This window comes from Bombina bombina, chromosome 8, assembly GCF_027579735.1.
Source record: "Bombina bombina isolate aBomBom1 chromosome 8, aBomBom1.pri, whole genome shotgun sequence".
NCBI lineage: Eukaryota > Metazoa > Chordata > Amphibia > Anura > Bombinatoridae > Bombina > Bombina bombina.
The window spans coordinates 201,011,324-201,038,079 of NC_069506.1; the positions used below are offsets into that span (position 1 = coordinate 201,011,324).

The following is a 26,756-nucleotide window of genomic DNA, read 5'->3' on the forward strand; positions in this document are numbered from 1 at the left end:
CTATTTTTGTTGTTTTAGCCAAAGCTCAAAATACATGTAAACATTTTCAAAACAATGACTATATATCACTGTATTCTGTTTGTTATAATGTATTACGTCCTGTGAGGCGTTGAAATAGGCCACCTTTTTTTGTTTGCTGCAAAAGGCCTGATTGTATACTTTACTGGAGACAAATAATACAAATATTATTAAAAAAAAAAGTTTTTTTTTTCCTTTTGTGTCAAATTGAGCATTAGATCAGTATAGTTTGAAAATGTTAAATTATTTAAAAAGCAAAGCCTTTTATACTAACATAATGACCGTGGCTAGCCTTGCTGTTTGCAGACTCAAGCCCAGATTGGCTACTACAAATAAGGCTTCTTGTAAATAGGTGTTTACTTTTAAGCGTATATTTAAAAAGAAAATGTATTGGATGGCTAACTATTTGACACACACATTCTTCATATGCTGGAGCTGCACAGGAGTAGGCGATTAACACCTAGGGCTAGTATATATTTTAAATTTATCTTCTCGTTTTTTTGTGAATCCTGTGAGAACTGCAAGTACATATCGTCCAGACTTCACAATCCTAATCCTGCTACATCCTATACAGCCATCCTGCTACATCCTATACAGTCATTGTTTGATTACCATAGCCACTCATTTATATGACCTTAGCGGGAAAGGGTTTTGCAAAACAAAATTTAATATGCAGTTATTAGTAATGCATTTATTCTGCATGATGACATTTTTGCAATATAGTGTTTAATTGCTGATATATACTATGCATACATTTAAGATGTGTTTTATGTCCCTTTACATATCCCCCAGGGCGTCGTATTTCTATCACAGTCCTCTATCACTGGCAGAATCAGGAATGTGTCCTCCCCTAAACATTCAATTACTTCCTGGACTGTACCAACCCAAGTATGCATTGTCAGCTAAACACCTTGATCTAACAGGATACATTCCAGAGAAAATGTGGGTCAGTTATCTCTTTCCAACTTTAACATATGTTGATACTGTAAAACACTTCAAATAGTTTGTAGTACACCGCTGGTATTCAAACCTGTCTGCATGCCTCCCTAACAGGCCAGGTTTTCAGGATTACCTTGGGTTAGAGCAGGTTAATAACCATGTTTACTAATTAGCTGATTATTTCACCTGTGCTCCAGTTCAGATATCCTCAATTTGGCCTGTTAGGGAGGTGGTGGCGGCCTGAGGACAGGTGTGAAAACCAGTGCAGTACACCGTGCACACATTACACTGTCCTTTCTGAACGGGAGCACAGGTGAAATAAATCGCTGATTAGTAAACATGGTTATTTTACCTGCTCTCATCCAAGGTAATACTGAAAATGGGGCCTGACGACAGGTTTGAAAACCAGAGCATAGACGTCCTTTGTACATGTCTGGAGATGTCTTACAGATCTCATTTTACACCTACAGGTCTCTGGGTTTTTTTGGGCCAAATGTAACCCCTTAATGACCATTGATGTCTGGTTTTGAATGGGGCTTGCATTTTTGATAGCGCTATTCCAGGATGCCTGCAGCCGGAAGGGATGTTATAATAGCACGGTCCTGCCACTGGCAGCGAGACCTGCACTACTATGTCCTGAAAAACACTTAACAACCAGCGACGTACAGGGTATGTCACAGTCATTAAGGGGTTAACCTAGCGAGGTTGTCTCAAGATATGCAATTTGCTTTTTACACTTATAGAAAAAGACACGTATGTGAAATTTGAAGCAAATGCGAGTTAAAATACACCAAAAACACCACAATTTGATTTGTGTTTTCTCAAAAAAATAAATTCTTGTCAGTGCAGTGTGCTCTTGCCTGCAACAGGTTTTTTCCCCACAGCATTTACTTGTTGCTTAGTAAGTAAAATATACATTGGGTATATACAACTCTAGCTGAACACAAGTGTCAGCTCTAGGGGCGCAATACAGATGACTACTACAATAATATAAAGGGTTCTAGAAAAATACCCAAAAAGGTGCAATGTCTAGTACATACAAAAAAAGAACACATACAATATAGAGCTATAGAACCTCAGAGGACCAGACAATAAAAACCACAGGATAATGTCTCTATAGAATATTGGTACCAGTCCTTAATAGGGACCAAAGATGTAAAAACCCTCTTGATGTGAATATTCTTGCTGTTTTAGACAGGTACAGCTCTTTCTGTATGGATCACACCTTGATCCAGGAGTCAGCTCTTTGCCAAATAAAATTATCAGGATACAAACTTTCTCTGTGAATACAATCACAAAAAACAAAGGCGCCTCCTAGTGTGATACTGTGGATATGAATGGAGAGATGGATATAAGCTGAATGGATGCTCACAAGTGGAGCAGCACCCAAATGTGCTAAGTCAGGCGTACTGGGAATTTGCAGTGTCCCAGCTCACTGTCTCAGCATCAGTGCCGGTATCCGTGAAGTCCTCAGTGGATATAAACAAGCTCAGACTCTTATAATAATGTTAAAATAGACCACAATTTAATGGCAAATAAAAGTCAGATATCAACCATATGACTCTGATATTAAAAGGACAGAATGCTTTTGTCCTTTTAATATCAGAGTCATATGGTTGATATCTGAGCTTGTTTATAGCCAGCTTCATCTCTCCATTCATATCCACAGTATCACACTAGGAGGCGCCTTTGTTTTGTGTGATTGTATTCACAGAGAAAGTTTGTAAAAATATACATTGCATTGATATTGGTTTACATCCCTGATGGAATTTGTATTCTCAGTCACTTAATTTTTCTGTGACCAATCAGAACCTGTTCTAAAATGAAATTTGAGACTCATTGTAGCATTGTCCTATACACCAGTGTTTCTCAACCACGGTCCTCAAGTACCCCCAACAGGCCACGTTTTCTTTATAGTTGAACCCGTGCACAGGTGAAATAATCAGCTGATCAGTAACCATGGCTACTAACCTGCTCTCACCTATCAGCTGATTATTTCACCCGTGCTCTAGTTCAGCTATAATGAAAATTTGGCCTGTTGGGGGTACTTGAGAACCGCGGTTTAGAAACAATGCTATACACAAACTCTGGATACTATTTATATATCTAAGACAGTAAAATGGTGCTTCATCCACATTTACAGCAATATTAAGCACTACACTTGTTTTGATGTCTTTTTCTACTATCTAATACATTATTATTATTATTATTATTATTATTATTATTATTATTATTATTTTATTATATATTTCCCATTTTACAGAAGGTTTGATGCACAACAGTCTAAGTTTGGCAATACTGATACACTACATGATATTGCTAATGTTACATTTCTTTTTCTGGTATACTATTTTTAGCATTATTCCACTATACTCAGTTTGGTGAAAATCATGTTTCAGATATATATTATCACACTAGCACTGGTTGGGGCACATTGAATATACATTGATCTGATATGTATGCATAATAAAATGTACACCATCTCAGTATGCAGCACCTCTAATTCCCTCTGTTTGTTTGATGTAATGGAATAAATGCATCTTATATTTACTTTGATATAAAAGAAGTGCTTACTACAGGGATAAAATGAGTATGGAATGAGTCTTGTCAGAGCAATTGTTTGGCGGGTGCCTGAGTCTGTATACAACATAGCACAGAAAACTGCCACAGAACTCTTTCTAACAGCCCCCATTATTATGTTAATATAAAATGTTTTCCCCAACATTCTGTTTCTCAGCAATTAATCTAAGATCCTTTGTAAACTGTAGTAGTCTGTTTATCATCTACTATTCTATTATATTTGTAGCTTCTTGCTTGGAATTTCAAAATGCATTATTCGCTAATTATATCTATCTATCTCTGTATATATCTATCTATCTATCTAGGTCTACCATCTATCTATCGAAAGATATTTAAAAGAAAGTGTTGGATATGTTGCAGAGAGAGGGCTTACTTACATCATGATCAAAGACAGAATAGGTAAATACAGGGGGATTTGTTTCCTGAGGAATAATCTGCAGCAGAAATAAGTACAAAATGACTTTCTACTATGACAAGTGTCTACACTACCGAGCAGGGTGACACAGTGATGCCACAGAGCAATCACACTGCTGTTATATAATGCAAAACTGACTTCCTTTTTTGCAGTGGTTGTAGCTGAACCACTCACCTAGTTGATAATAACTATAATAAACAACAAACATATATAAATTACAAAAAAATAGTAAGCCTGTGTTTTTATTCATAACCCCAGAAAATGTAGCTGTTTTCTCCTGTGTAAGGGAAGAATATTATTAGCCTCTCTGCCTGCACTCATTTGTTATTGTTAAACAATTTACTGCGTGCTGACAAAGTCATCCTAATGTAATGTGTAAGTGTACTGCTGTAACTTCTGCTTGGGTAAGACTTTCCCTCTTGACCCCCCCCCCCCCTGCTAATTAACGTTATTTACCATAAAGAACTCAGAAACTAAAGCTAATAGAGCGGATGTTAAATAAATTGTTACAACAAACCAGATTCCCCTAGATTCTATATGTATCCTTATCATCTGCATTGATGTAAAACCTTAAAAATAGTGGTTATACCCAATGTGTGTTTCTGCTCTGAAATGTTTTGTTTGGCTTTGATTTTTTGCATAAGTTTCACTCTTGATACATTTGGTTTACTTGTTGCTAGTTCCATTAAAATATATTTATAAAATGTTACAAAGTTTGTGCATGAGCATATATACTTATTGTAAAACAACTAGGTCGTTATGCAAGCAAAGTCATGATATCACTGTCCTATATTAGCAATACACAAGATTTACCATTACAAAACCAAAATGAAAAATGTTGTTTATCTGTTTTCTCTTTTCATACTTGTGCTGCTTTGGTAATAGTCGAACACAATGCAGCCCCTTCCAACTGAAATAATAGGTTTTCTTACACAATGGGATGAATACCCCCAAGCACTTTAAATGCCATTACCCTGATAATCCCTTTAACTGTCTTGATTGCTGTCCATTCTTATATTCATTTATATTCATAGCCATGGGGGCAGGACTGCTACCTACTATCTACGAATTAATTTACAGAAACCCAAGTGAAGTTTCCTGAAACTGAGAGTAGACCTCACAATTCACCAACATTCTGGAAAGTGCAGGTAAGTGATCTGGAGTTAACTTTTATCATATGAAAACGCAGGCACAAATGATTGCATTATATTTGTTTTCTAAAAATGTAAAGACAGAAGTCACATATGTAAAGCAAACAGCTGTATCACCTTCAGTGCACATTTCTCTATGTAATTAAGACGCAACACTTGTTAGCGTTAAAGAGACATAAAATTCAAAATTGAAATGCACATCCATTCATTTAGCTTTTGAATAAAACAATGTTGTCACATAGGCACAAGTAAAATGCATCTTTTAAAATGCATGGAACATATGTGCATATGCCCTGTGCAACCTCATTCGAATTCAAAAAGCTGACAGTGTCATGTATTTGTCAATGAGGTTTATGTCATTACAGATCTTACTCTCACTATTAACAAGCACAGCTTAAATGCAGATGCACTTGGCATATGTACATATGCAACATGCACAGTAAAAGGCTATACACTAAAACATTGATGCATTTTACTAGCAAATGTATTTCTAATTTTGAAAAACCTTCCTTTCCTTACTTGATATGTATTCCTATGCATTCATATTTTGAATTTAGTGTCATATCATTATGGGAAAAAGTACATGGTATTTTTAAATCAAAACGAGACAAATATGCAATTTATCATAACAAGTTATTTGTAATGGCAAACTGAGAATTGGAACTCGTGCACCAGAGGCTGCTGACCTGCAGGTAAATGATAATTTGGTAACAACCTTAAAAGTATATTATATAAACTTTATTTATATACTTTATATATTATATATATTCATAGCACACATAATCAGTTAAGCACTGCATTGCAGAAGCTCTGCATACAAATAAATGTTAAAATCATATACAACTTGTCATTTTGTTTGCAAACTTTGGCTTGTTGTGAAGTCAGGTACATACCCATTGACAAGTGTCTTGAGCATGTGCCTTTTCAGCTTTACTGTGGCTAGTTCAGTGCCATGTACATGGTTTAGGCACTAATCTAGCAGTCATGTAAAATATTGCAGGGTCAGGATTTTTAGATCTTGTAGTATATGTAATTTGGGTGTTCTAGGGGCAGTGAGATAAGAACTGTTTTCAGGGTTAAATCTCAGGTAAACCAGGCAACATAAATAAAGTACATTGCAAAGTTGTTTATATAGATATAGATAGATAGATATTGTACATAATTTGTATAATTAAAATTCTGAGTTTCTTATCCCTTAGTAGTAAAAATAAAACTCTCAATTTGAGTACAGGAAGATTTGTGTTACTGCCAGTGGTTACTTTGCAATTGGTGTGTGATCTAGTTTTAGGTTTGCTAAAGCTACATTTTAAATGTTTTATTTTTTTTAGATCAGAATGAATTTCAGAGACCTCTCAAGTGACAAAATAAATGATATATAAATGATCTTGTTAGAATAATATATACACTAGGAGTACTTGTCTAACTGGGAAGCTATGTGAATGTGTTTCTAGGTCAGTTTGTCTAGTTTGTAGAAGCTGATTGATATAAAAAGATACATTTGTTCTCATCTTATATTTTATCTGCAGATTTTCAGGTACATAGCACTGTAACAGAGAATTATGTCTCAAGGAGGGTGGGTCAAGCTTTTATTGGCTCTGGCATTTGTTGCTTATGTGACAGAGACTGAAGGAGCCGCCGCTTACCGCCTCTGTGGTTCACAGCTGGTGGAGACTCTCTATATGGTGTGTGAAGGCAGAGGTTTCTTCTACAAGTCACTGAAAGGTAATTTTTTTATTTTTTTTTAAACTTCTGCATCTATATCCTCATCTTTTACTTACAGAAATCAACTAAGCAGTGACAGGTCTATTCTTGGGGGGCTGCAAGTGCTGGGCATCCCTAATCATTATACATTTGTAAGGCAATCTTTTTTTTTTCTTTACACTTAATTTGCTTTGCCCAGAATGAGACAGATAAAACTAAAGATTTTTATTTTTAAAAATTATAAATAAATTCTTTACCTTTATTTTGTGATTGAAAACTGATTTTGCCCTCTGAAACTACCACCCATACTGACAATATGAAAACTAGCACTCAATAAGGAAAAGTTATGTAAACAAGAGGCAGCATGCATCAATCAAGTTTCCAGTGGTGGTGGAAGAGATAGATAATACAATGTTCCTTTTCAATTGCACTCTCTATATGCACACTCACAGAGATAAGATACAGAGTTCTTAATGTATAGAAAAATAGATAAGTTTAGGAGTTTTTCTGAAGGCTCAACCCATTTATAGTGCTGTTAAACACAGTAGAATTGCATAATCAATAAATGCATAATAAAAATACAATTCATAAAAATGTCAAAATTTAGTTACATTTTAATTCCTAATGCATCATGTAACAGCCATCAGCCAATCAGAAAATGCATATAAGTATATCCTGTGAATCTTGCACATGCTTAGTAGGAGCCGGTGCCTCAAAAAGGGTGCATATAATAAGATTGTGCATATTTGGATAATAAAAGTGAATTATAGAGTTGCTTAAAATTTTGTGCTCCATCTGAATCATTAATATTTCATTCTGACTTGACTGTCCCTGGCATCAATCAGCAAAAACAGCCATTTAATATACAAAAATAAACGTAAATGGGTAATTTTCCATACATTTTAGACTCTGCAGCTACTTTAATAAGTCATTGAAATCACCTGACTTATAGCAAATTGTAATAATCCTCCAAGAACAGACATCCAGTCATAACATACTGCCTGTAAATCAATTCCTTATGCTAAAAAAACAATAAACACCTTGAGATTTTAATAAAAAATGGTTTAGTTATGCATAGTGAAACAGTTTTGCAATATATTCATTATTTATTTTAACCCCTTTTCATGTAATTAACTCTTGAAATTGTGTTTTTTTCTGATGACTTCTCAATGTTAACCCTGCTGCATATGTTCCCTAATTTGATTTAACAAATAAGAACTGCAAAACAATACACTGTATATGAGCTAATATGAATATGAGTAGCATTTGCGGGTACAGATTCAAGCCCAGACTAATTCCTCCAAATAAGGCAACTGCTGGGTGGTATTAATTTGTTTAAAAAATGTTTAGACTTGGCTGATATGTTATTCTATAGCAAGGCACCAGAAGTGTTTTGTAATTACAAGGTGTTTACTGCCCCTTTAATACATATTTGAATCCATAAACATTTTTGGAGAACACTATCAAAACTGTATATAAAGCATTTCTTTTTTATACAAACACTGTATTTCTGATTAGTTAAAGGGACATTGTACTCATACAAGCAGCAGATAAGTGTTACTTGTATTTCAAGTATTATAAACACCCTTTATAAAGAACTGGGCTCTCGCATTCTCACCCATTCCCCAACAAGAGGCAGATTTCTGCTGATTTCTCTTGTTTACATAGGTTTTCTGAAGCCATTACTGCAGTATTGACATTTCTCCAACATTGGTGTGTCCGGTCCACGGCGTCATCCATTACTTGTGGGAAATATTCTCCCCCACAGGGAAAGGCAAGGAGAGCACACAGCAAGAGCTGTCCATATAGCTCCCCCTCAGTCATTCTCCTTGCCGCTCTGAACAAGTAGCATCTCCACGGGGATGGTGAGGAGTTTGTGGTGTTAGCTACGTGTGTTATTACTGTCACTTCAGCGGCGTCCTTTTGGTTCGAGGAACTAGAAAGGTCGCTCCAGAAAGAGACTTCCTATGAAGAAGTCATGGACAGAATTCACGCATTAAAATTAGCTAATTCCTTTATATTGGATGCCGCCTTTCAAATAACGAAATTGGCGGCGAAAAACTCAGGTTTTGCTATAGTAGCGCGGAGGGCGCTTTGGCTGAAATCCTGGTCGGCAGATGTGTCGTCCAAGACTAAGTTACTTAATATTCCTTTCAAGGGTAAGACCCTTTTTGTGCCGGAATTGAAGGAAATTATTTCAGACATCACTGGGGGTAAGGGCCATGCCCTCCCACAGGATAGGCCTTTTAAGGCTAAGAACAAGTCTAATTTTCGTTCCTTTCGCAATTTCAGGAACGGACCGGCTAATAACTCCACTGCCGCTAGACAAGAAGGTAACGCGGCCCAGCCCAAACCCGCTTGGAAGCCCATGCAAGGCTGGAACAAGGGTAAACAGACCAAGAAACCTGCTGCTGCTACCAAGACAGCATGAAGGGGTAGCCCCGATCCGGGACCGGATCTGGTAGGGGGCAGACTATCTCTCTTCGCTCAGGCTTGGGCAAGAGATGTTCCGGATCCCTGGGCACTAGACATAGTCTCCAAGGGATACCTGCTAGAGTTCAAGGGACTTCCTCCAAGGGGAAGGTTCCACCTGTCTCGCTTATCTTCAGACCAGATAAAGAAACAGGAATTCTTACATTGTGTAAGAGACCTATCAAAGATGGGAGTGATAAACCCAGTCCCCTCCGGGGAACAAGGTCTAGGTTTTTACTCAAACCTGTTTGTGATTCCCAAAAAAGAGGGAACTTTCAGGCCAATTCTGGATTTAAAGATATAAACAAGTTCCTCAGTGTTCCATCCTTCAAAATGGAAACCATTCGGACAATCTTGCCGACAATCCAGCAGGGTCAATATTTGACTACGGTGGATCTAAAGGATGCGTATCTGCATATTCCAATACACAAAACTCATCATCAGTTCCTGAGGTTCCCCTTTCTAGACAAACATTACCAGTTCGTGGCTCTTCCATTTGGTTTAGCCACCGCTCCCAGAATTTTCACAAAGGTGCTAGGGTCCCTTCTAGGGTCCCGAGGGGCATCGCTGTAGCACCTTATCTAGACGACATCCTAATCCAAGCGTCGTCTCTTTCCAAAGCAAGGGCCCACACAGACATTGTGTTGGCTTTTCTCAGATCTCACGGGTGGAAGGTGAACATAGAAAAGAGTTCACTGTCACCGTCCACAAGGGTTCCTTTTCTGGGAACAATAATAGATTCTGTGGAAATGAAGATCTTCCTGACAGAAGTCAGAAAGCTAAACCTTCTAAACGTTTGTCGAGTTCTTCATTCTATTCCTCAACCCTCCATAGCTCAGTGCATGGAAGTAATAGGACTAATGGTCGCAGCAATGGATGTGGTTCCTTTTGCTCAAATTCATCTAAGACCATTACAGCTGTGCATAATCAATCAGTGGAATGGGGACTGTACAGACTTGTCTCCCCAAATTCAAGTAGACCAGGTAACCAGGGACTCACTTCTCTGGTGGTTGACCCAGGATCACCTGTCTCAGGGAATGAGTTTCCGCAGACTGGAGTGGGTCATCGTCACGACCGACGCCAGCCTCTTGGGGTGGGGCGCGGTCTGGGACTCCCTGAAAGCTCAGGGCCTATGGTCTCGGGAAGAGTCGCTTCTCCCGATAAACATTTTGGAACTAAGAGCAATATTCTATGCGCTCCTGGCTTGGCCTCAGCTAGCGGAAGCCAGGTTCATAAGATTTCAGTCGGACAACATAACGACTGTTGCGTACATCAATCATCAGGGGGGAACAAAGAGTTCCCTAGCGATGAAGGAAGTAACCAAGATTATCCAATGGGCAGAGAATCACTCCTGCCATCTATCTGCTATTCACATCCCAGGAGTAAACAACTGGGAGGCGGACTATTTGAGTCGTCAGACTTTCCATCTGGGGGGTGGGAACTCCACCAGAGGTCTTTGCTCAGTTAACCCAATTATGGGGCATTCCAGACATGGATCTAATGGCGTCCCGTCAGAACTTCAAGATTCCTTGCTACGGGTCCAGATCCAGGGATCCCAAGGCGACTCTAGTGGATGCATTAGTGGCGCCTTGGTCGTTCAACCTAGCGTATGTGTTTCCACCGTTTCCTCTCCTTCCCAGGCTCATAGCCAGGATCAAACAGGAGAAGGCCTCGGTGATTATGATAGCTCCTGCATGGCCATGCAGGACTTGGTATGCAGACCTGGTGAATATGTCATCGGCTCCACCATGGAAGCTACCTTTGAAACAGGATCTTCTAGTACAAGGTCCATTCGAACATCCAAATCTAGTTTCTCTGCAGCTGACTGCTTGGAAATTGAACGCTTGATTTTATCCAAGCGTGGGTTTTCGAATTCTGTGATAGATAATCTGGTCCAAGCCAGAAAACCTGTGACTAGAAAGATTTACCATAAAATATGGAAAAAATATATCTGCTGGTGTGAATCCAAGGGATTTCCTGGAGTAAGATTAAAATTCCAAAGATTCTCTCCTTTCTCCAATAAGGTTTGGATAAAGGGTTGTCAGCTAGTTCTCTAAAAGGACAGATTTCTGCTTTATCTGTCTTGTTACACAAACGACTGGCAGCTGTGCCAGATGTACAAGCTTTTGTTCAGGCTTTGGTTAGAATCAAGCCTGTTTACAGACCCATGACTCCTCCTTGGAGTCTAAATTTAGTTCTTTCAGTTCTTCAAGGGGTTCCGTTTGAACCTTTACATTCCATAGATATTAAGTTATTATCTTGGAAAGTTCTGTTTTTGGTTGCTATTTCTTCTGCTAGAAGAGTTTCTGAATTATCTGCTTTGCAATGTAATCCACCCTATCTGGTTTTCCATTCAGATAAGGTTGTTTTGCGTACTAAGCCTGGTTTTCTTCCAAAAGTTGTTTCCAACAAGAATATTAACCAGGAAATAGTTGTTCCTTCTCTGTGTCCGAATCCAGTTTCAAAGAAGGAACGTTTATTACACAATTTAGATGTTGTTCGTGCTTTAAAGTTCTACTTAGAAGCAACAAAAGATTTTAGACAAACCTCATATTTGTTTGTCGTTTACTCTGATAAGAGGAGAGGTCAAAAAGCTACTGCTACCTCTCTCTCTTTCTGGCTGAAAGGCATTATCCGATTGGCTTATGAGACTGCCGGACGGCAACCTCCTGACCAAATCACAGCTCACTTTACTAGGGCTGTGGCTTCCACTTGGGCCTACAAGAACGAGGCTTCTGTTGATCAGATATGTAAGGCAGCGACTTGGTCCTCTCACTTTTGCCAAATTCTACAAATTTGATACTTATGCTTCTTCGGAGGCTATTTTTGGGAGGAAGGTTTTGCAAGCCGTGGTGCCTTCCATTTAGGTAACCTGATTTGCTCCCTCCCTTCATCCGTGTCCTAAAGCTTTGGTATTGGTTCCCACAAGTAATGGATGACGCCGTGGACCGGACACACCAATGTTGGAGAAAACAGAATTTATGCTTACCTGATAAATTACTTTCTCCAACGGTGTGTCCGGTCCACGGCCCGCCCTGGTTTCCTAATCAGGTTGAATTTTTTTTTCTTTATACACTACAGTCACCACGGCACCCTATAGTTTCTCCTTTTTCTCCTAACCGTCGGTCGAATGACTGGGGGGCGGAGCCAGAGGGGGAGCTATATGGACAGCTCTTGCTGTGTGCTCTCCTTGCCTTTCCCTGTGGGGGAGAATATTTCCCACAAGTAATGGATGACGCCGTGAACCGGACACACCGTTGGAGAAAGTAATTTATCAGGTAAGCATAAATTCTGTTTTTTTTATATAGGTGGATGATTCAGCAGGAAAAGCAGCTGTTTCACTTGAAAAAAATAAATAAAGGAACTATTTCTAAACAATTTAAAACATTACAGCAGGTAAAATGGTTACCTGTAAACAAAGGAGAAAAAATTTGACATTTATTGATTATGTCTAATCACAGCGCGCCCGATCGTGCCACTGAAGTGAATGTAGCTCACTCCCGCTACCAGATCAGAGCGGGAGCGAGCTACATTCACTTCAATGGCGCAATCCAGCACGCTGTGACTAGACAGCGCGCCCACAAAACACTTTTGAACAACAAGACCTACTCAGTAGAACCTTAAGCGGAGTCGAACTTTGGAATAACAAATCTGGAAATGCTTTAGAATTATAACGCTGCCGCTAAGATAATGTTATATAATTCTGCACTATGTGCAGACTTATATAACATTATTTTGTATGTTTATTGTCCCTTTAAGACAATTTTAACTTGCATAACTGTGATAGGTTACATGTAACCTTCATAATTATGAATAAACAGAAACATATAAAAAAATGTAAAACCAAAAATATCCTATTATGCAAGATGAAACTATTTTACCATCACAAAATATATATACCAAAACGATAATAAATTTACTATTGTTTAAATGAATGTCCTTGTATTGATGATATAAGGTTGGCCACTCACTTTGTCTGCACAAATTGTGCACATATAGATAAAACAATGTTAATAACCTTAAAGTACGAACAACATGATCCCTATACAGTCCAATACTTGTGTTTTTGCCACTACTAAAAATTATACAATCTGAATGTAATCAACTACTAATACCCCTAATACATGATAAGCACTATATATATCAAATGAAAAGACAACAATAGCTGTTTATGTATGAAGTACCTCATAGTAAGGAATGTCTCTACACACTTTCATAAACTATAGCAGGGTGAAAACGACCAAATAAAGATTAACATTGTTTATTGAGCCCAAGATATAAAGGGCCAAATGAGCTAAAGCTCTCTGGTTTGGCGAGATTATCGAAGATGTCTCGTCAGTATTGTGAGGTCCCTCAAAGATTTTTATAAAGGCAAATTTTAGCTTGAGAACTGTTTATCTAACTATGCAGAGTTCTAGATACGAAGGGGAGACACTTGTTTAACAATATAATACTCAAAAAAGCCCTCAAAGAGTTTGCGTAATTTCTCTCCATGCCGGCGAGTTCTTGATAAGTTAAATAAGTGAGTATGCTTTGGTCTTCAAAGCCTTACGAAAATAAAAAAAATCCTCCTTAAATATACATGAATTTTAAAAATGTTAAAACCTATATTTCAAGCAATAAAATGTCAACGTCTCTTAAAATCAAATTCAATAACTTGTAATGTTGCATATTGTTCTTGATACCTAAGTATAATTTTTCAAATTAGTCTCAATCTATAAACCAACCAAATAAAAACAAAAAGCCCTCTGTCAAGTGGATTACCATTTCTTAATGTAAAATGACCCGCTACATTTCCTCATGTTTTTAGTGCACGTTAATTGGAAGTAAAGCTGTTGAGAAAAAACATAAACAACAACCTGAAATGTGTATCTTTGTGAACCTAAACAGCCTATTTGTTTGAGATAGATGCTAAATTCTCTCATTTATTTCTGCAGGGTCAGCGCACAAGAACCCTTTGCGCAACCTTCTAACTGGGAAACGACAAAACCAGAGGAAAAGGGGCATAGTGGAAAAGTGTTGCTACAGTTCTTGCACTTATTATGACCTTGAAAACTACTGTAATAACTAACACCTGAACAGGACAAAAGAACCCAGGCATCTAAGATCCTGAAAGAAGAACCCATTCTTGGCACGAAAGATAAATATGAATGGGGTCTAAAACCAATTACATGAGGGATCACATTGTTTTCCCACCTGTGCTTAGATTTTTTGTTTGTTTATTTGATTGTTTGCAGATGTTTCAATCATTTAAACTTTGCATAATCCCTGAAAGCCAAGGTTCCACCAGACTGGGAAACAATCACACAAGAGAACGTGTTACAGGTTCAACAAGGTTATCAGTGAATGTGTGATTCACAAATACCTTTTGCTGTAGAGAAGGTCGATTTATAATAGTTAGGTTTACTCTACTATGGGGAAAATTTATCAAGATTGCAAGAAAGACAAGTTCCCAAGTTTAGAGCCTGTCCGCTTGCAATCGCCACTTGCAATGCACCATCGCATGGTAAAATTTAACATTGCACAAGGGGTCTCTCATGCAATGCCACCCCCTGCTCTCATACATCCAGTTGAGGTTAGTTTCTTCTTAAATTTGGGGATGCAAGCTCACTCATGCAGTTTAATAAATATTTTCCTATGTATGCAGATTACATCAGTTTACATCAACAAATGACTACATCATTTTTAGGAAAGCAAAAATCTAATGCAATCTGATGGAGTCTATTTATTCAGTACATGTATCCAGTACAGATCTGTTTTTCTTTCACATATATATTATTCCAGATGTCATTGGAACCACTTTTTGAGTAACTCTAAACAAAGACTGTATTGGGATATATAAGACATTTCTACAGCATTGGTTTTGTTGTTGTTGTTTTTTTGCTATCATAGAACTTTTATTTGTGGAATCCAGCTGGTGAGACACCTCAAGAACCATCATTAATGTAATTCAAAAATCTTAGTGGGGGGTAATTAAATAAGACCTCCCAGAGGCACACAGTTGGCCGTGAGAATCGAAGCAACAGACAAAACAATTTATTGGCACCGTTAATTTAAATGTAACTATTGCAATCTTGCTATTACAGATTTAGCAAAGGTAGAAATACTTTTAGATCAAATATTTTCCAAGGGTTTCTGCAAACAAACAAGGGTGCAAGTTTAACCCCCTCATGGAAATACTAGGTATCATGAGAAAAATCAAACAAAAAATCAACAACCTAAATAATTGTAACATTCTGAAAGCTACAATGGGAAGCTCCTAGAGGTAGAAAACTATTACAAAGATACTTTTCTTAACATGTTGTCTACACCCATCATACTAAATTGCGGTCATCTAAACCCACCATCTCCAAAAAAAGGGCCCCTGTATATGAAAATCACTTCCAGAGAAGGATTAGAGGGACAGTCTACAAATTGTTATTGTTTTAAATATAGATAATCCCTTTATTACCCATTTGGTAGTTTTGCATAACCAACACAGTTATATTAATATACTTTTTACCTCTGTGATTACCTTGTATCTAAGCATCTTCTGACAGCCCACTGATCACATGACTTTTTATTTATTATCTATTGACTTGCATTTAGTACTGTGTTGTTCTAACTCTTAAATAACTCCCCTTGGGCGTGAGCACAATGTTATCTATATGGCGACCATGAACTAGCAGTCTCCTGTTGTGAAAAGCTAATAAAAAAACATGTGATAAGAGGCTGTCTGTAGTGGCTTACAAACAGGCAGACATTTAGAGGTTTAAATGTTATAAAGTTTAGTTTAGTGTAAACTGTCCCTTTTAATGTCAGTGGTACAAATATGGCAACGTTTGTGTATTATTTTAAAGATGTTCAGATGTGGTCAATCTGAAATGTCGCCACATGAAAAAAATTACGTTTTTATGTTTTTTAGATACTGAAGTGTTTATATAGAATGTGAAACTGTGAGGTGCGTGAAGAATTTGCAGCATTTATTAATATGGCGACTAAGGTGTGTTTGTTAGTACCGTGTGTGTTTGTGTATGTGTGCTTGTGCATGTATGTGTAATTTTTTTATATGCATGCATGTGTGCTTGTGCATGTATGTGTAATTTTTTTATATGCATGCATGTGTGCTTGTGCATGTATGTGTAATTTTTTTATATGCATGCATTTATGTGCTTGAGCATGCGCGTGCTACTGCATGTATGTGTATCCTGGTGTGTGTGAGCTTGTGTATGAGTGTGTGTGCTTGTGCTTATGAGTGCTAGTGCATGCATGTGTATGTTTGCACATGTGAGTACTTGAGTGTGTGAACATGTACATGTGTGCTTCTGCAAGTTTGTGTGTATGCTTGGACATATGGAATGGGTGTGTGCTTGCATATGAGTGCATGACATGATTGCTAGTGCATGTGTGCACGTGTTTGCACATGTGAGTGCTTGAGCGTGTTTGTACATGTGCATGTGTGTTTGTGTGCATGCTTGGGCATGTGGGTGTTCTTGTGCATGTGTGAGTGTAGATACTGTTGAATGTATATAGTGTGATTCTGCTTTGTACAGGGTGAATTGTGGAAGATAAGTCACTACAGCATGTATACGTGCTTACTGAATCAGATAAATTACATGCATGTATCTTCTGCAAGACTAAGTATATTATCCAGTGAGGACAAAAAGGCAATGAGAGAAACAGAGACGAAGGTGTTTAGCAACATAGAAAGAAAGGAAACTGTGTAGACAAACAGACAATTTGAATTAAAGAGATACTGAACCCAATTTTTTTCTTTCATGATTCAGATAGAGCCTGCAATTTTAAGCAACTTTCTAATTTACTCCTATTATCAATATTTCTTCATTCTCTTGGTATATTTATTTGAAAAAGCAGGAATGTAAACTTACGAGCCTGCCCTTTTTTGGTTCAGCACCCTGGATAGCGCTTGCTGATTGGTGACTGCATTTAGCCACCTATCAGTAAGTACTACCCAGGTGCTGAACAAAATATGGGCCAGCTCGTAAGCTAACATTCCTGCTTTTTCAAAAAAAGATACCAAGAGAACAAAGAAATTGATAATAGGAGTAAATTAGAAAGTTGCTTAAAATTGCAGACTCTATCTGAATCATGAAAGAAAAGATTTGGGTTCAGTATCCCTTTAAGATATCTGTATCTATGTTGTGTATTTGTGTGTTCAGATACTATTGTAATGTTACCTTCATATCTGAAAATGTAAGTTAGTGAAATAAATTAATTTGCATCATGAGTTGTCTGTCTCTATCAGTGAAAGTTGAAAAACTTATGCCAAACTTTTTGATAAATCTATTTTTTTTTTTTTTTAAGATAAATGTGTTTTTTTTTTACCATGCTTTGGTTCTACAATGTTTAATCAGGCAAAGTTACTATTGAAGATTTCTCATAGCATTCACACAGTTTGACCTTGGATCTTTCATTACTGTACATGGGTAAATTCTATTGCAGTTTAAGGGAGACAGTCATATAAAATGTTTAATTATGCATAGTAAGATAACTTTGCAGCATGCTTTCATTATTTAGTTTTGCCTTCTTTTCCTGTAATTTAATCTGAAAATTGTGGATGTTCCAGTCCTGAAAACTGAAAGAACACATGGCAGGTTTCACAAGTCTAACCTTGCCACATACACTTCCCTAATTGTCAGTTTATTATCTTGTTAACATAATGACAGTGGCAGACACAAATCCAGTTTGGAGTATTTTTATTCTTCCTTTTTTCCCCTTTTTACTGTGCGCTAGCTAATGCCCATATATTGTTTGTTTTATTAGGCTCCATTACATATGCGGCGTCGCCCGCAAAAGCCGGCGACGACGGTTTTTACGTGGTTTTGGTATCCAATATACAGCGCCACATATAAATGCAACAAAACAATTTATTGGCACCGTTAATTTAAATGTAACTATTGCAATCTTGCTATTACAGATTTAGCAAAGGTAGAAATACTTTTAGATCAAATATTTTCCAAGGGTTTCTGCAAACAAACAAGGGTGCAAGTTTAACCCCCTCATGGAAATACTAGGTATCATGAGAAAAATCAAACAAAAAATCAACAACCTAAATAATTGTAACATTCTGAAAGCTACAATGGGAAGCTCCTAGAGGTAGAAAACTATTACAAAGATACTTTTCTTAACATGTTGTCTACACCCATCATACTAAATTGCGGTCATCTAAACCCACCATCTCCAAAAAAAGGGCCCCTGTATATGAAAATCACTTCCAGAGAAGGATTAGAGGGACAGTCTACAAATTGTTATTGTTTTAAATATAGATAATCCCTTTATTACCCATTTGGTAGTTTTGCATAACCAACACAGTTATATTAATATACTTTTTACCTCTGTGATTACCTTGTATCTAAGCATCTTCTGACAGCCCACTGATCACATGACTTTTTATTTATTATCTATTGACTTGCATTTAGTACTGTGTTGTTCTAACTCTTAAATAACTCCCCTTGGGCGTGAGCACAATGTTATCTATATGGCGACCATGAACTAGCAGTCTCCTGTTGTGAAAAGCTAATAAAAAAACATGTGATAAGAGGCTGTCTGTAGTGGCTTACAAACAGGCAGACATTTAGAGGTTTAAATGTTATAAAGTTTAGTTTAGTGTAAACTGTCCCTTTTAATGTCAGTGGTACAAATATGGCAACGTTTGTGTATTATTTTAAAGATGTTCAGATGTGGTCAATCTGAAATGTCGCCACATGAAAAAAATTACGTTTTTATGTTTTTTAGATACTGAAGTGTTTATATAGAATGTGAAACTGTGAGGTGCGTGAAGAATTTGCAGCATTTATTAATATGGCGACTAAGGTGTGTTTGTTAGTACCGTGTGTGTTTGTGTATGTGTGCTTGTGCATGTATGTGTAATTTTTTTATATGCATGCATGTGTGCTTGTGCATGTATGTGTAATTTTTTTATATGCATGCATGTGTGCTTGTGCATGTATGTGTAATTTTTTTATATGCATGCATTTATGTGCTTGAGCATGCGCGTGCTACTGCATGTATGTGTATCCTGGTGTGTGTGAGCTTGTGTATGAGTGTGTGTGCTTGTGCTTATGAGTGCTAGTGCATGCATGTGTATGTTTGCACATGTGAGTACTTGAGTGTGTGAACATGTACATGTGTGCTTCTGCAAGTTTGTGTGTATGCTTGGACATATGGAATGGGTGTGTGCTTGCATATGAGTGCATGACATGATTGCTAGTGCATGTGTGCACGTGTTTGCACATGTGAGTGCTTGAGCGTGTTTGTACATGTGCATGTGTGTTTGTGTGCATGCTTGGGCATGTGGGTGTTCTTGTGCATGTGTGAGTGTAGATACTGTTGAATGTATATAGTGTGATTCTGCTTTGTACAGGGTGAATTGTGGAAGATAAGTCACTACAGCATGTATACGTGCTTACTGAATCAGATAAATTACATGCATGTATCTTCTGCAAGACTAAGTATATTATCCAGTGAGGACAAAAAGGCAATGAGAGAAACAGAGACGAAGGTGTTTAGCAACATAGAAAGAAAGGAAACTGTGTAGACAAACAGACAATTTGAATTAAAGAGATACTGAACCCAATTTTTTTCTTTCATGATTCAGATAGAGCCTGCAATTTTAAGCAACTTTCTAATTTACTCCTATTATCAATATTTCTTCATTCTCTTGGTATATTTATTTGAAAAAGCAGGAATGTAAACTTACGAGCCTGCCCTTTTTTGGTTCAGCACCCTGGATAGCGCTTGCTGATTGGTGACTGCATTTAGCCACCTATCAGTAAGTACTACCCAGGTGCTGAACAAAATATGGGCCAGCTCGTAAGCTAACATTCCTGCTTTTTCAAAAAAAGATACCAAGAGAACAAAGAAATTGATAATAGGAGTAAATTAGAAAGTTGCTTAAAATTGCAGACTCTATCTGAATCATGAAAGAAAAGATTTGGGTTCAGTATCCCTTTAAGATATCTGTATCTATGTTGTGTATTTGTGTGTTCAGATACTATTGTAATGTTACCTTCATATCTGAAAATGTAAGTTAGTGAAATAAATTAATTTGCATCATGAGTTGTCTGTCTCTATCAGTGAAAGTTGAAAAACTTATGCCAAACTTTTTGATAAATCTATTTTTTTTTTTTTTTTAAGATAAATGTGTTTTTTTTTTACCATGCTTTGGTTCTACAATGTTTAATCAGGCAAAGTTACTATTGAAGATTTCTCATAGCATTCACACAGTTTGACCTTGGATCTTTCATTACTGTACATGGGTAAATTCTATTGCAGTTTAAGGGAGACAGTCATATAAAATGTTTAATTATGCATAGTAAGATAACTTTGCAGCATGCTTTCATTATTTAGTTTTGCCTTCTTTTCCTGTAATTTAATCTGAAAATTGTGGATGTTCCAGTCCTGAAAACTGAAAGAACACATGGCAGGTTTCACAAGTCTAACCTTGCCACATACACTTCCCTAATTGTCAGTTTATTATCTTGTTAACATAATGACAGTGGCAGACACAAATCCAGTTTGGAGTATTTTTATTCTTCCTTTTTTCCCCTTTTTACTGTGCGCTAGCTAATGCCCATATATTGTTTGTTTTATTAGGCTCCATTACATATGCGGCGTCGCCCGCAAAAGCCGGCGACGACGGTTTTTACGTGGTTTTGGTATCCAATATACAGCGCCACATATAAATGCAGCACGTATATTTCACCCGTCGGCCGCAATTTTTACTCCCATAAGCTAACATTGGTATCCAATATTCAGCGCAAGGACTTACGTGGCGAAAATAGAGACATTTTACTCCATTTTCACCTCGCCACACAAAGGCAGCTGCAGCAAGCTTTGCGCTGAGTCTGTGAGCACCGTAACTCCCGTAACTGCCTGAAAATATAAACTAACACCTAATGCATGCGCAATATCTATCTACTTGTCAACCGCAATCCCCCATCGCAATAACTAATAAAGTATATTAACCCCTATATCTGCCATCAAACCCACACCGCAAGTAATAGTTAAATTATTAACCCCTATATCTGCCAACCTCAACATCGCAAACTACCTAATGTATTAACCCCTAATCCACCATTAATTCACATCGCAAAGTTCCTATTAAACCTATTAACCCCTAAACTTCCATTAACCCACATCGCAAACTACCTATTAAAACTATTAACCCCTAAACAGCCATCCCCCACAATGCAAATAAATAATTAAATTACTATGCCCCCTAACCTAATGCCCCCTAACCTAACACCCCCTAAATTAACCCAAATGACCTAAATTAAAAAATACTAAAGCTACTAACTATTAAAATAAAAAACCTAACATTACTTTAAAAATAAAAAAACTAAGTTTACATGAAGCTAAAATTACGGAAAATAAAAAAAATCTAATATTACAGAAAATAATAAACAAATTATCAAAAAAAACAAACAAAAAAAAACCTAATCCCTATCAAAATAAAAAAGCCCCCCCCCCCAAATAAAAACACCCCCTAATCTAATGCTAAACTACCAATAGCCCTTAAAAGGGCTTTTTTTGCAGGGCATTGCCCTAAGTTAAACAGCTATAAAAAAAAGTTATAAAAAATTCTAAGTCCCCATAACAGTAAAACCCGCCACCCACCAAACCCCCCAAAATAAATAAACCTAACGCAAAAAAACCTAAACTACCCATTGCCCTGAAAAGGGCATTTTTATGGGCATTGCCCTTAAAAGGGCATTTAGCTCTTTTGCTGCCCTTAAAAGGACATTATTTTCTGTAATTTTAGCTTAACTTAAAGGGACAGTCAAGTATAAATTAAAGGGACAGTAAACCTTAAAAATAATGTTATATAATTCTGCACATAGTGCAGAATTATATAACATTATTTAGGTGCTATAGCCATAAAAGCATTTTTTCCTTTTATATTTTGCTAAAATACGGCGCTTTTACAGACCCGCTCTCTGCTCTCTGCTGAGCGGGTCTGTAATATTCAGTCAGCGCATCGGGCCAGCTGTATAGTCACAGCCCGGCCCGACCGCGCCATAATACTAAGTGCAGCTCGCTCCTGTACTTAGTCTTATGGCGCGGTCGGGCCGGGCTGTGACTATACAGCTGGCCCGATGCGCTGACTGAATATTACAGACCCGCTCAGCAGAGAGCAGAGAGCGGGTCTGTAAAAGCGCCGTATTTTAGCAAAATATAAAAGGAAAAAATGCTTTTATGGCTATAGCACCTAAATAATGTTATATAATTCTGCACTATGTGCAGAATTATATAACATTATTTTTAAGGTTTACTGTCCCTTTAAACTTTCATTATTCAGATAGGACTTTTAATTTTAATCGACTTTCCAATTTACTTTTATGATCAAATTTGCTTTTTTCTCTTGGTATTCTTAGTTTAAACTAAACATAGGTAGGTTCATATGCTAATTTCTAAGCCTTTGAGGGCTGCCTCTTATCACATGCTTTTTAAATCTCTTTTCAACACAAAGAGACAGAAAGTACACGTGGGCTATATAGATAACACTGTGTTCAGGCACAGAAAGTTATTTAAGATCTAGCACAACACAATGCTAAATTTAAGACAATAGATAATAAACAGTCACAGTCATGTGATCAGGGGGCTGGAAGAAGGTTCCTAGATACAAGGTAATCACAGAGGTAAAAAGTACATTAATATAACTGCGTTGGTTATGCAAAACTGGTGAATGAGTAATAAAGGGATTATCTATCTTTTAAAACAATAACAATTCTATGGTTGACTGTCCCTTTAAAATTTTTTATTTTTTTATTTTTTTAAGTAATGTTTAGGTTTTTTTATTTTAATAGTTAGTAACTTTAGTATTTTTTAATTTAGGTGATTTGGGTTAATTTAGGGGGTGTTAGGTTAGGGGGATTAGCAATTTAATTATTTATTTGCGTTGTGGGGGATGGCGGTTTAGGGATTAATAGTTTTAATAGGTAGTTTGCGATGTGGGTTAATGGCGGTTAGGGGTTAATAGTTTTAATAGGGACTTTACAATGTGGGTTAATGGCGGATTAGGGGTTAATACATTAGGTAGTTTGCGATGTTGGAGTTGGCAGATATAGGGGTTAATAATTTAATTATTACTTGCGGTGTGGGTTTGATGGTGGATATAGGGGTTAATAATTTAATTATTAGTTGCGATGTCGGTTTGATGGCGGATATAGGGGTTAATAATTTAATTATTAGTTGCGATGTGGGTTTGATGGTGGATATAGGGGTTAATAATTTAATTATTAGTTGTGATATGGGTTTGATGGCGGATATAGGGGTTAATAGTTTAATTAGGCATATTGCGTTGTGGGGGGTTGTCAGTTACGGGGTTAATACTTTTATTAGTTCCTATGTGAGTTTGATGGCAGATACAGAGATTTTATGTGTCGGGTTTATTTTTGGGAGGCGGTTAGATATTTATGGGAGATTTTATATATTTTATTTTTCTTAGGTGACGGCAGTTTCTAAAGTGCCGTAAGTCACTAGCGGCTCCAGATATTTGTATTTATGGTCAATTCTCTAGTTTATCCGACTTATGGCACTTTATGAACTGCCGGCACCCTATATGTAATACCTCAATGTGCGAGGTGAAATTATGGGCGCCGCCGGTTGCAGCACTTGCGCTGAAGCCTGCACCGTATATGTAATCTCGCCCATTGTTCCGGTTGGAGGAGGAGCGAGCGAGCTGCTGCAGCTCCAGAGCGTGTCTGCCTCGTGTGCGAGAGGCGCTAACTACAGCCCTCCTAACGAGACCCTAGGATCCATTCAAGGGAACCGGGTCAGGATCCGGTGATCAGCGTTCCGGAAAGACACCCAAAGTCCTCTACAGATCTGGAGGTGAAGAGGGGAATGTCCCCGCAGGTTCAAAGAGGAGCAAGCTGAACGGCTCAATACCTCAAAAGGAGAACGGCAGGGAGGAGCATAAAAGCAACAGCGAGAGGTCCCCTGCATGCTGAGAGGGCAATCACCCCTCCTCGGTCACGCTACATACAATTGGGGGTTTCTTTAAAGGAAAAAACGCTCTCCAGAATACTGCTTTGATGGAGGGAAAGCTAAATCAAGGCAGTTAGAGAGTGGATGTTTTAAGCGCCCCACAAGAAGGAATAATCTGGATTAGGAAGTACATACCAGTTCCAGGTCGTGGAGGTATCCTTCCTTTTTTTGTTGTTGTTGTATCTCTGGAGTTGAAAAGGGGAGTGCATATCGTTCTTTCTGGAGGAACAGGTGGTAAGGAAACATGCACCACCCAGGTAACATTTTTTCTTTGTCTCACTAGTTGATTGGATGCAAAAATGGTGACTTATTCTTGGATATACAGGGGTAAAGCACTATAAACTTGTTGGGAAGAGAAAGGAAGAAGGAAAGAAAAAAAGGGGGAGGATATGCTGGCTTGAGAAACTGTGCCAATGTAAAATATATGTTTTCCCTGAGACTTTCCTGAGACTCCTGTGGTCCCCTATAGAGAAGCAAAACAGCAGACAGACCAGCAAAAGTAGACATTTGCAATTCCCCATTGTGGACATTATATTATGCATATAGACTGGTAAAAAGCTGAAAAAGTGAACTTCGCTTTTATTTGTTATTTCTATTTCTTGTTGTCTCTTCTTTCCCTTTTTTCTTTTTTTTTGCTATAGGCCCTCGTGTTCATTTAAGGATGGAATGACAAATGATGCTGCAGATTAATTGATGCAAACTAGCAATATTGTTTTGCTTTTTTTTTTTTTTTTCTTTTTCTTTTTGTATGATAATAGCATAACCTGAGGTGCTTCATTGAACCTAAGATTGTGTTGAGAGGGTAGATGGGGTACACAAAGTATCTAGAGGGAAATACTACTTCTGTAAGCCTAAATATAATTTAACCTTATATTTATATTGTAAATTTATACCTAAGCCTGACACTAACAAAGCGGCTGGTTATATCAAATTAGGTTAAACTAATATGGTACAAGAGGTACATTGAAATTGGTGAAGTAGTGGGCCACTCCTAGGCTATAAGGTTCAATCATACAAAAATCTTACAGCCAATAAAAACCTGAAGGTATAACAAAAAAAGGTAATCTAAGGCCTAGCAGGGGGTGATGCTCTTTTTAAGATATACACTGCTGCTAAAGTGATACTGTATACAGAATAGAAGGTAGCTGTCTTCCATAAGCATTGTATTATTTTTTGAACACAAAGTTGTTTTCTTTTGGTTTTTATTTATTTATTTTTTTCCACAACAGGGGGAGCGCCTGTTTAATTAGAGTCATCACACATAGATTAAAATATATGAACACAGTAGGGGAGATAGAGAGTAGGAGAATTCACATGTTGCAAGTCAGGTTCACACATGGATAGATATATATCACAACACAAGAATAAATCTCCAGCTATGGCTGCTAGAAGTAGGGAGAAAAAAAATAAAGGAAGCACCGAAACTGTGTCAGAAGCTATGAATGAGAGCATCAGTCAGTTAGACACACAGGCCTTGATTAAGGTGATGTCAGATGTCTTTGTGCCTCAGTTTGATTTAATTAAATCCGAGATTTCAGGTTTGACAAATGAAGTTAGACAGTTCTCTAAAAGATTAACTGAAGCCGAACAACGCATATCAGATGTGGAGGACAGAGTTGAGAGTCAGGAGTTGAATATTGTTGATATGAAGAGGAACTACGATAGGTTACAAAAAAAAGTAGATGATCTAGAAAATCGTGCACGCAGAAACAATATTAAGGTAATAGGGCTATCAGAAAATACACAATATAAGGATCTGAATCTATTCATGTCTGAAATTTTACCAAAACTCCTGGATATGCCCCTTACGGACATACCTCTTACTGTGGAAAGAACGCATAGAATAGGGAATAGAAGGGAAGATAGTAACACTGATAGACCCAGACCGGTAATCACTAGATACTTGAATTTTCAGGACAAGGTAAAATTGTTGCAGTATTTTAGGAAGAAGAGGGATATAACCATAGAAGGTAAAAAAATCCTTATTTTTCAAGATTTCTCAGCAGAGTTATCCAACAAAAGGAGACTAATGTCGCCTTTTTGTACACAACTGATTAATAAAGGATACAGTGCCACACTAATATACCCAGCTAGGATACGAATTCAAGGAACTGAGGGGACAAGATTTTTAGAAAATCCAAGAGAGGCTGAAGTTTTTATAAGAGATGAGGTAATATAATAAAGGTTGAATATAATAAAAAAGGAATTGTTGTATCTAATGAGCAGGTCAGATAAGGAATGTAGAGTTCTTTTGGGAAAGGGGGGGTTGGGGAGGGAAAGGGGGGTTTATATATATATATATATTTTATTTATTTATTTATTTATTTTTTCTCTCTTTTCTCTCTCTCTCTCCTACCCTTGGCGCAGTTCGCGCGTGGCTGGAAGGTCTAAGATTGAAGAGATCAAATGAATAATCAGTTTAGATGTGTCTCCTGGAATGTGGGCGGCATCACCTCCCCGATAAAAAGAAAGGCAATTCTGACACAACT

At 37.4% G+C, this 26,756-nt stretch overlaps 1 protein-coding gene across 1 annotated transcript; it reads left to right on the top strand.

Moving 5' to 3' along the window:
- Positions 1 to 6,662: 6,662 nt before the first annotated feature.
- Positions 6,663 to 24,937, top strand: LOC128638932 (insulin-like). The gene is made up of 3 exons (XM_053691064.1): positions 6,663 to 6,825; positions 14,214 to 14,336; positions 24,909 to 24,937. Exons 1-3 carry the CDS (start codon positions 6,663 to 6,665, stop codon positions 24,935 to 24,937), a joined length of 315 nt encoding a protein of 104 aa, XP_053547039.1.
- The last annotated feature ends 1,819 nt before the right edge of the window (positions 24,938 to 26,756 follow it).

Excerpts from the sequence above, each read along its gene's own strand:
- LOC128638932 (XM_053691064.1), top strand. The coding sequence starts at position 6,663 with ATGTCTCAAGGAGGGTGGGTCAAGCTTTTATTGGCTCTGGCATTTGTT. Across the intron at positions 6,826-14,213 it reads CTTCTACAAGTCACTGAAAG|GGTCAGCGCACAAGAACCCT; the intron begins GTAATTTTTTTA and ends TTATTTCTGCAG. Across the intron at positions 14,337-24,908 it reads TTATGACCTTGAAAACTACT|GCCCTCGTGTTCATTTAAGG; the intron begins GTAATAACTAAC and ends TTTTTGCTATAG.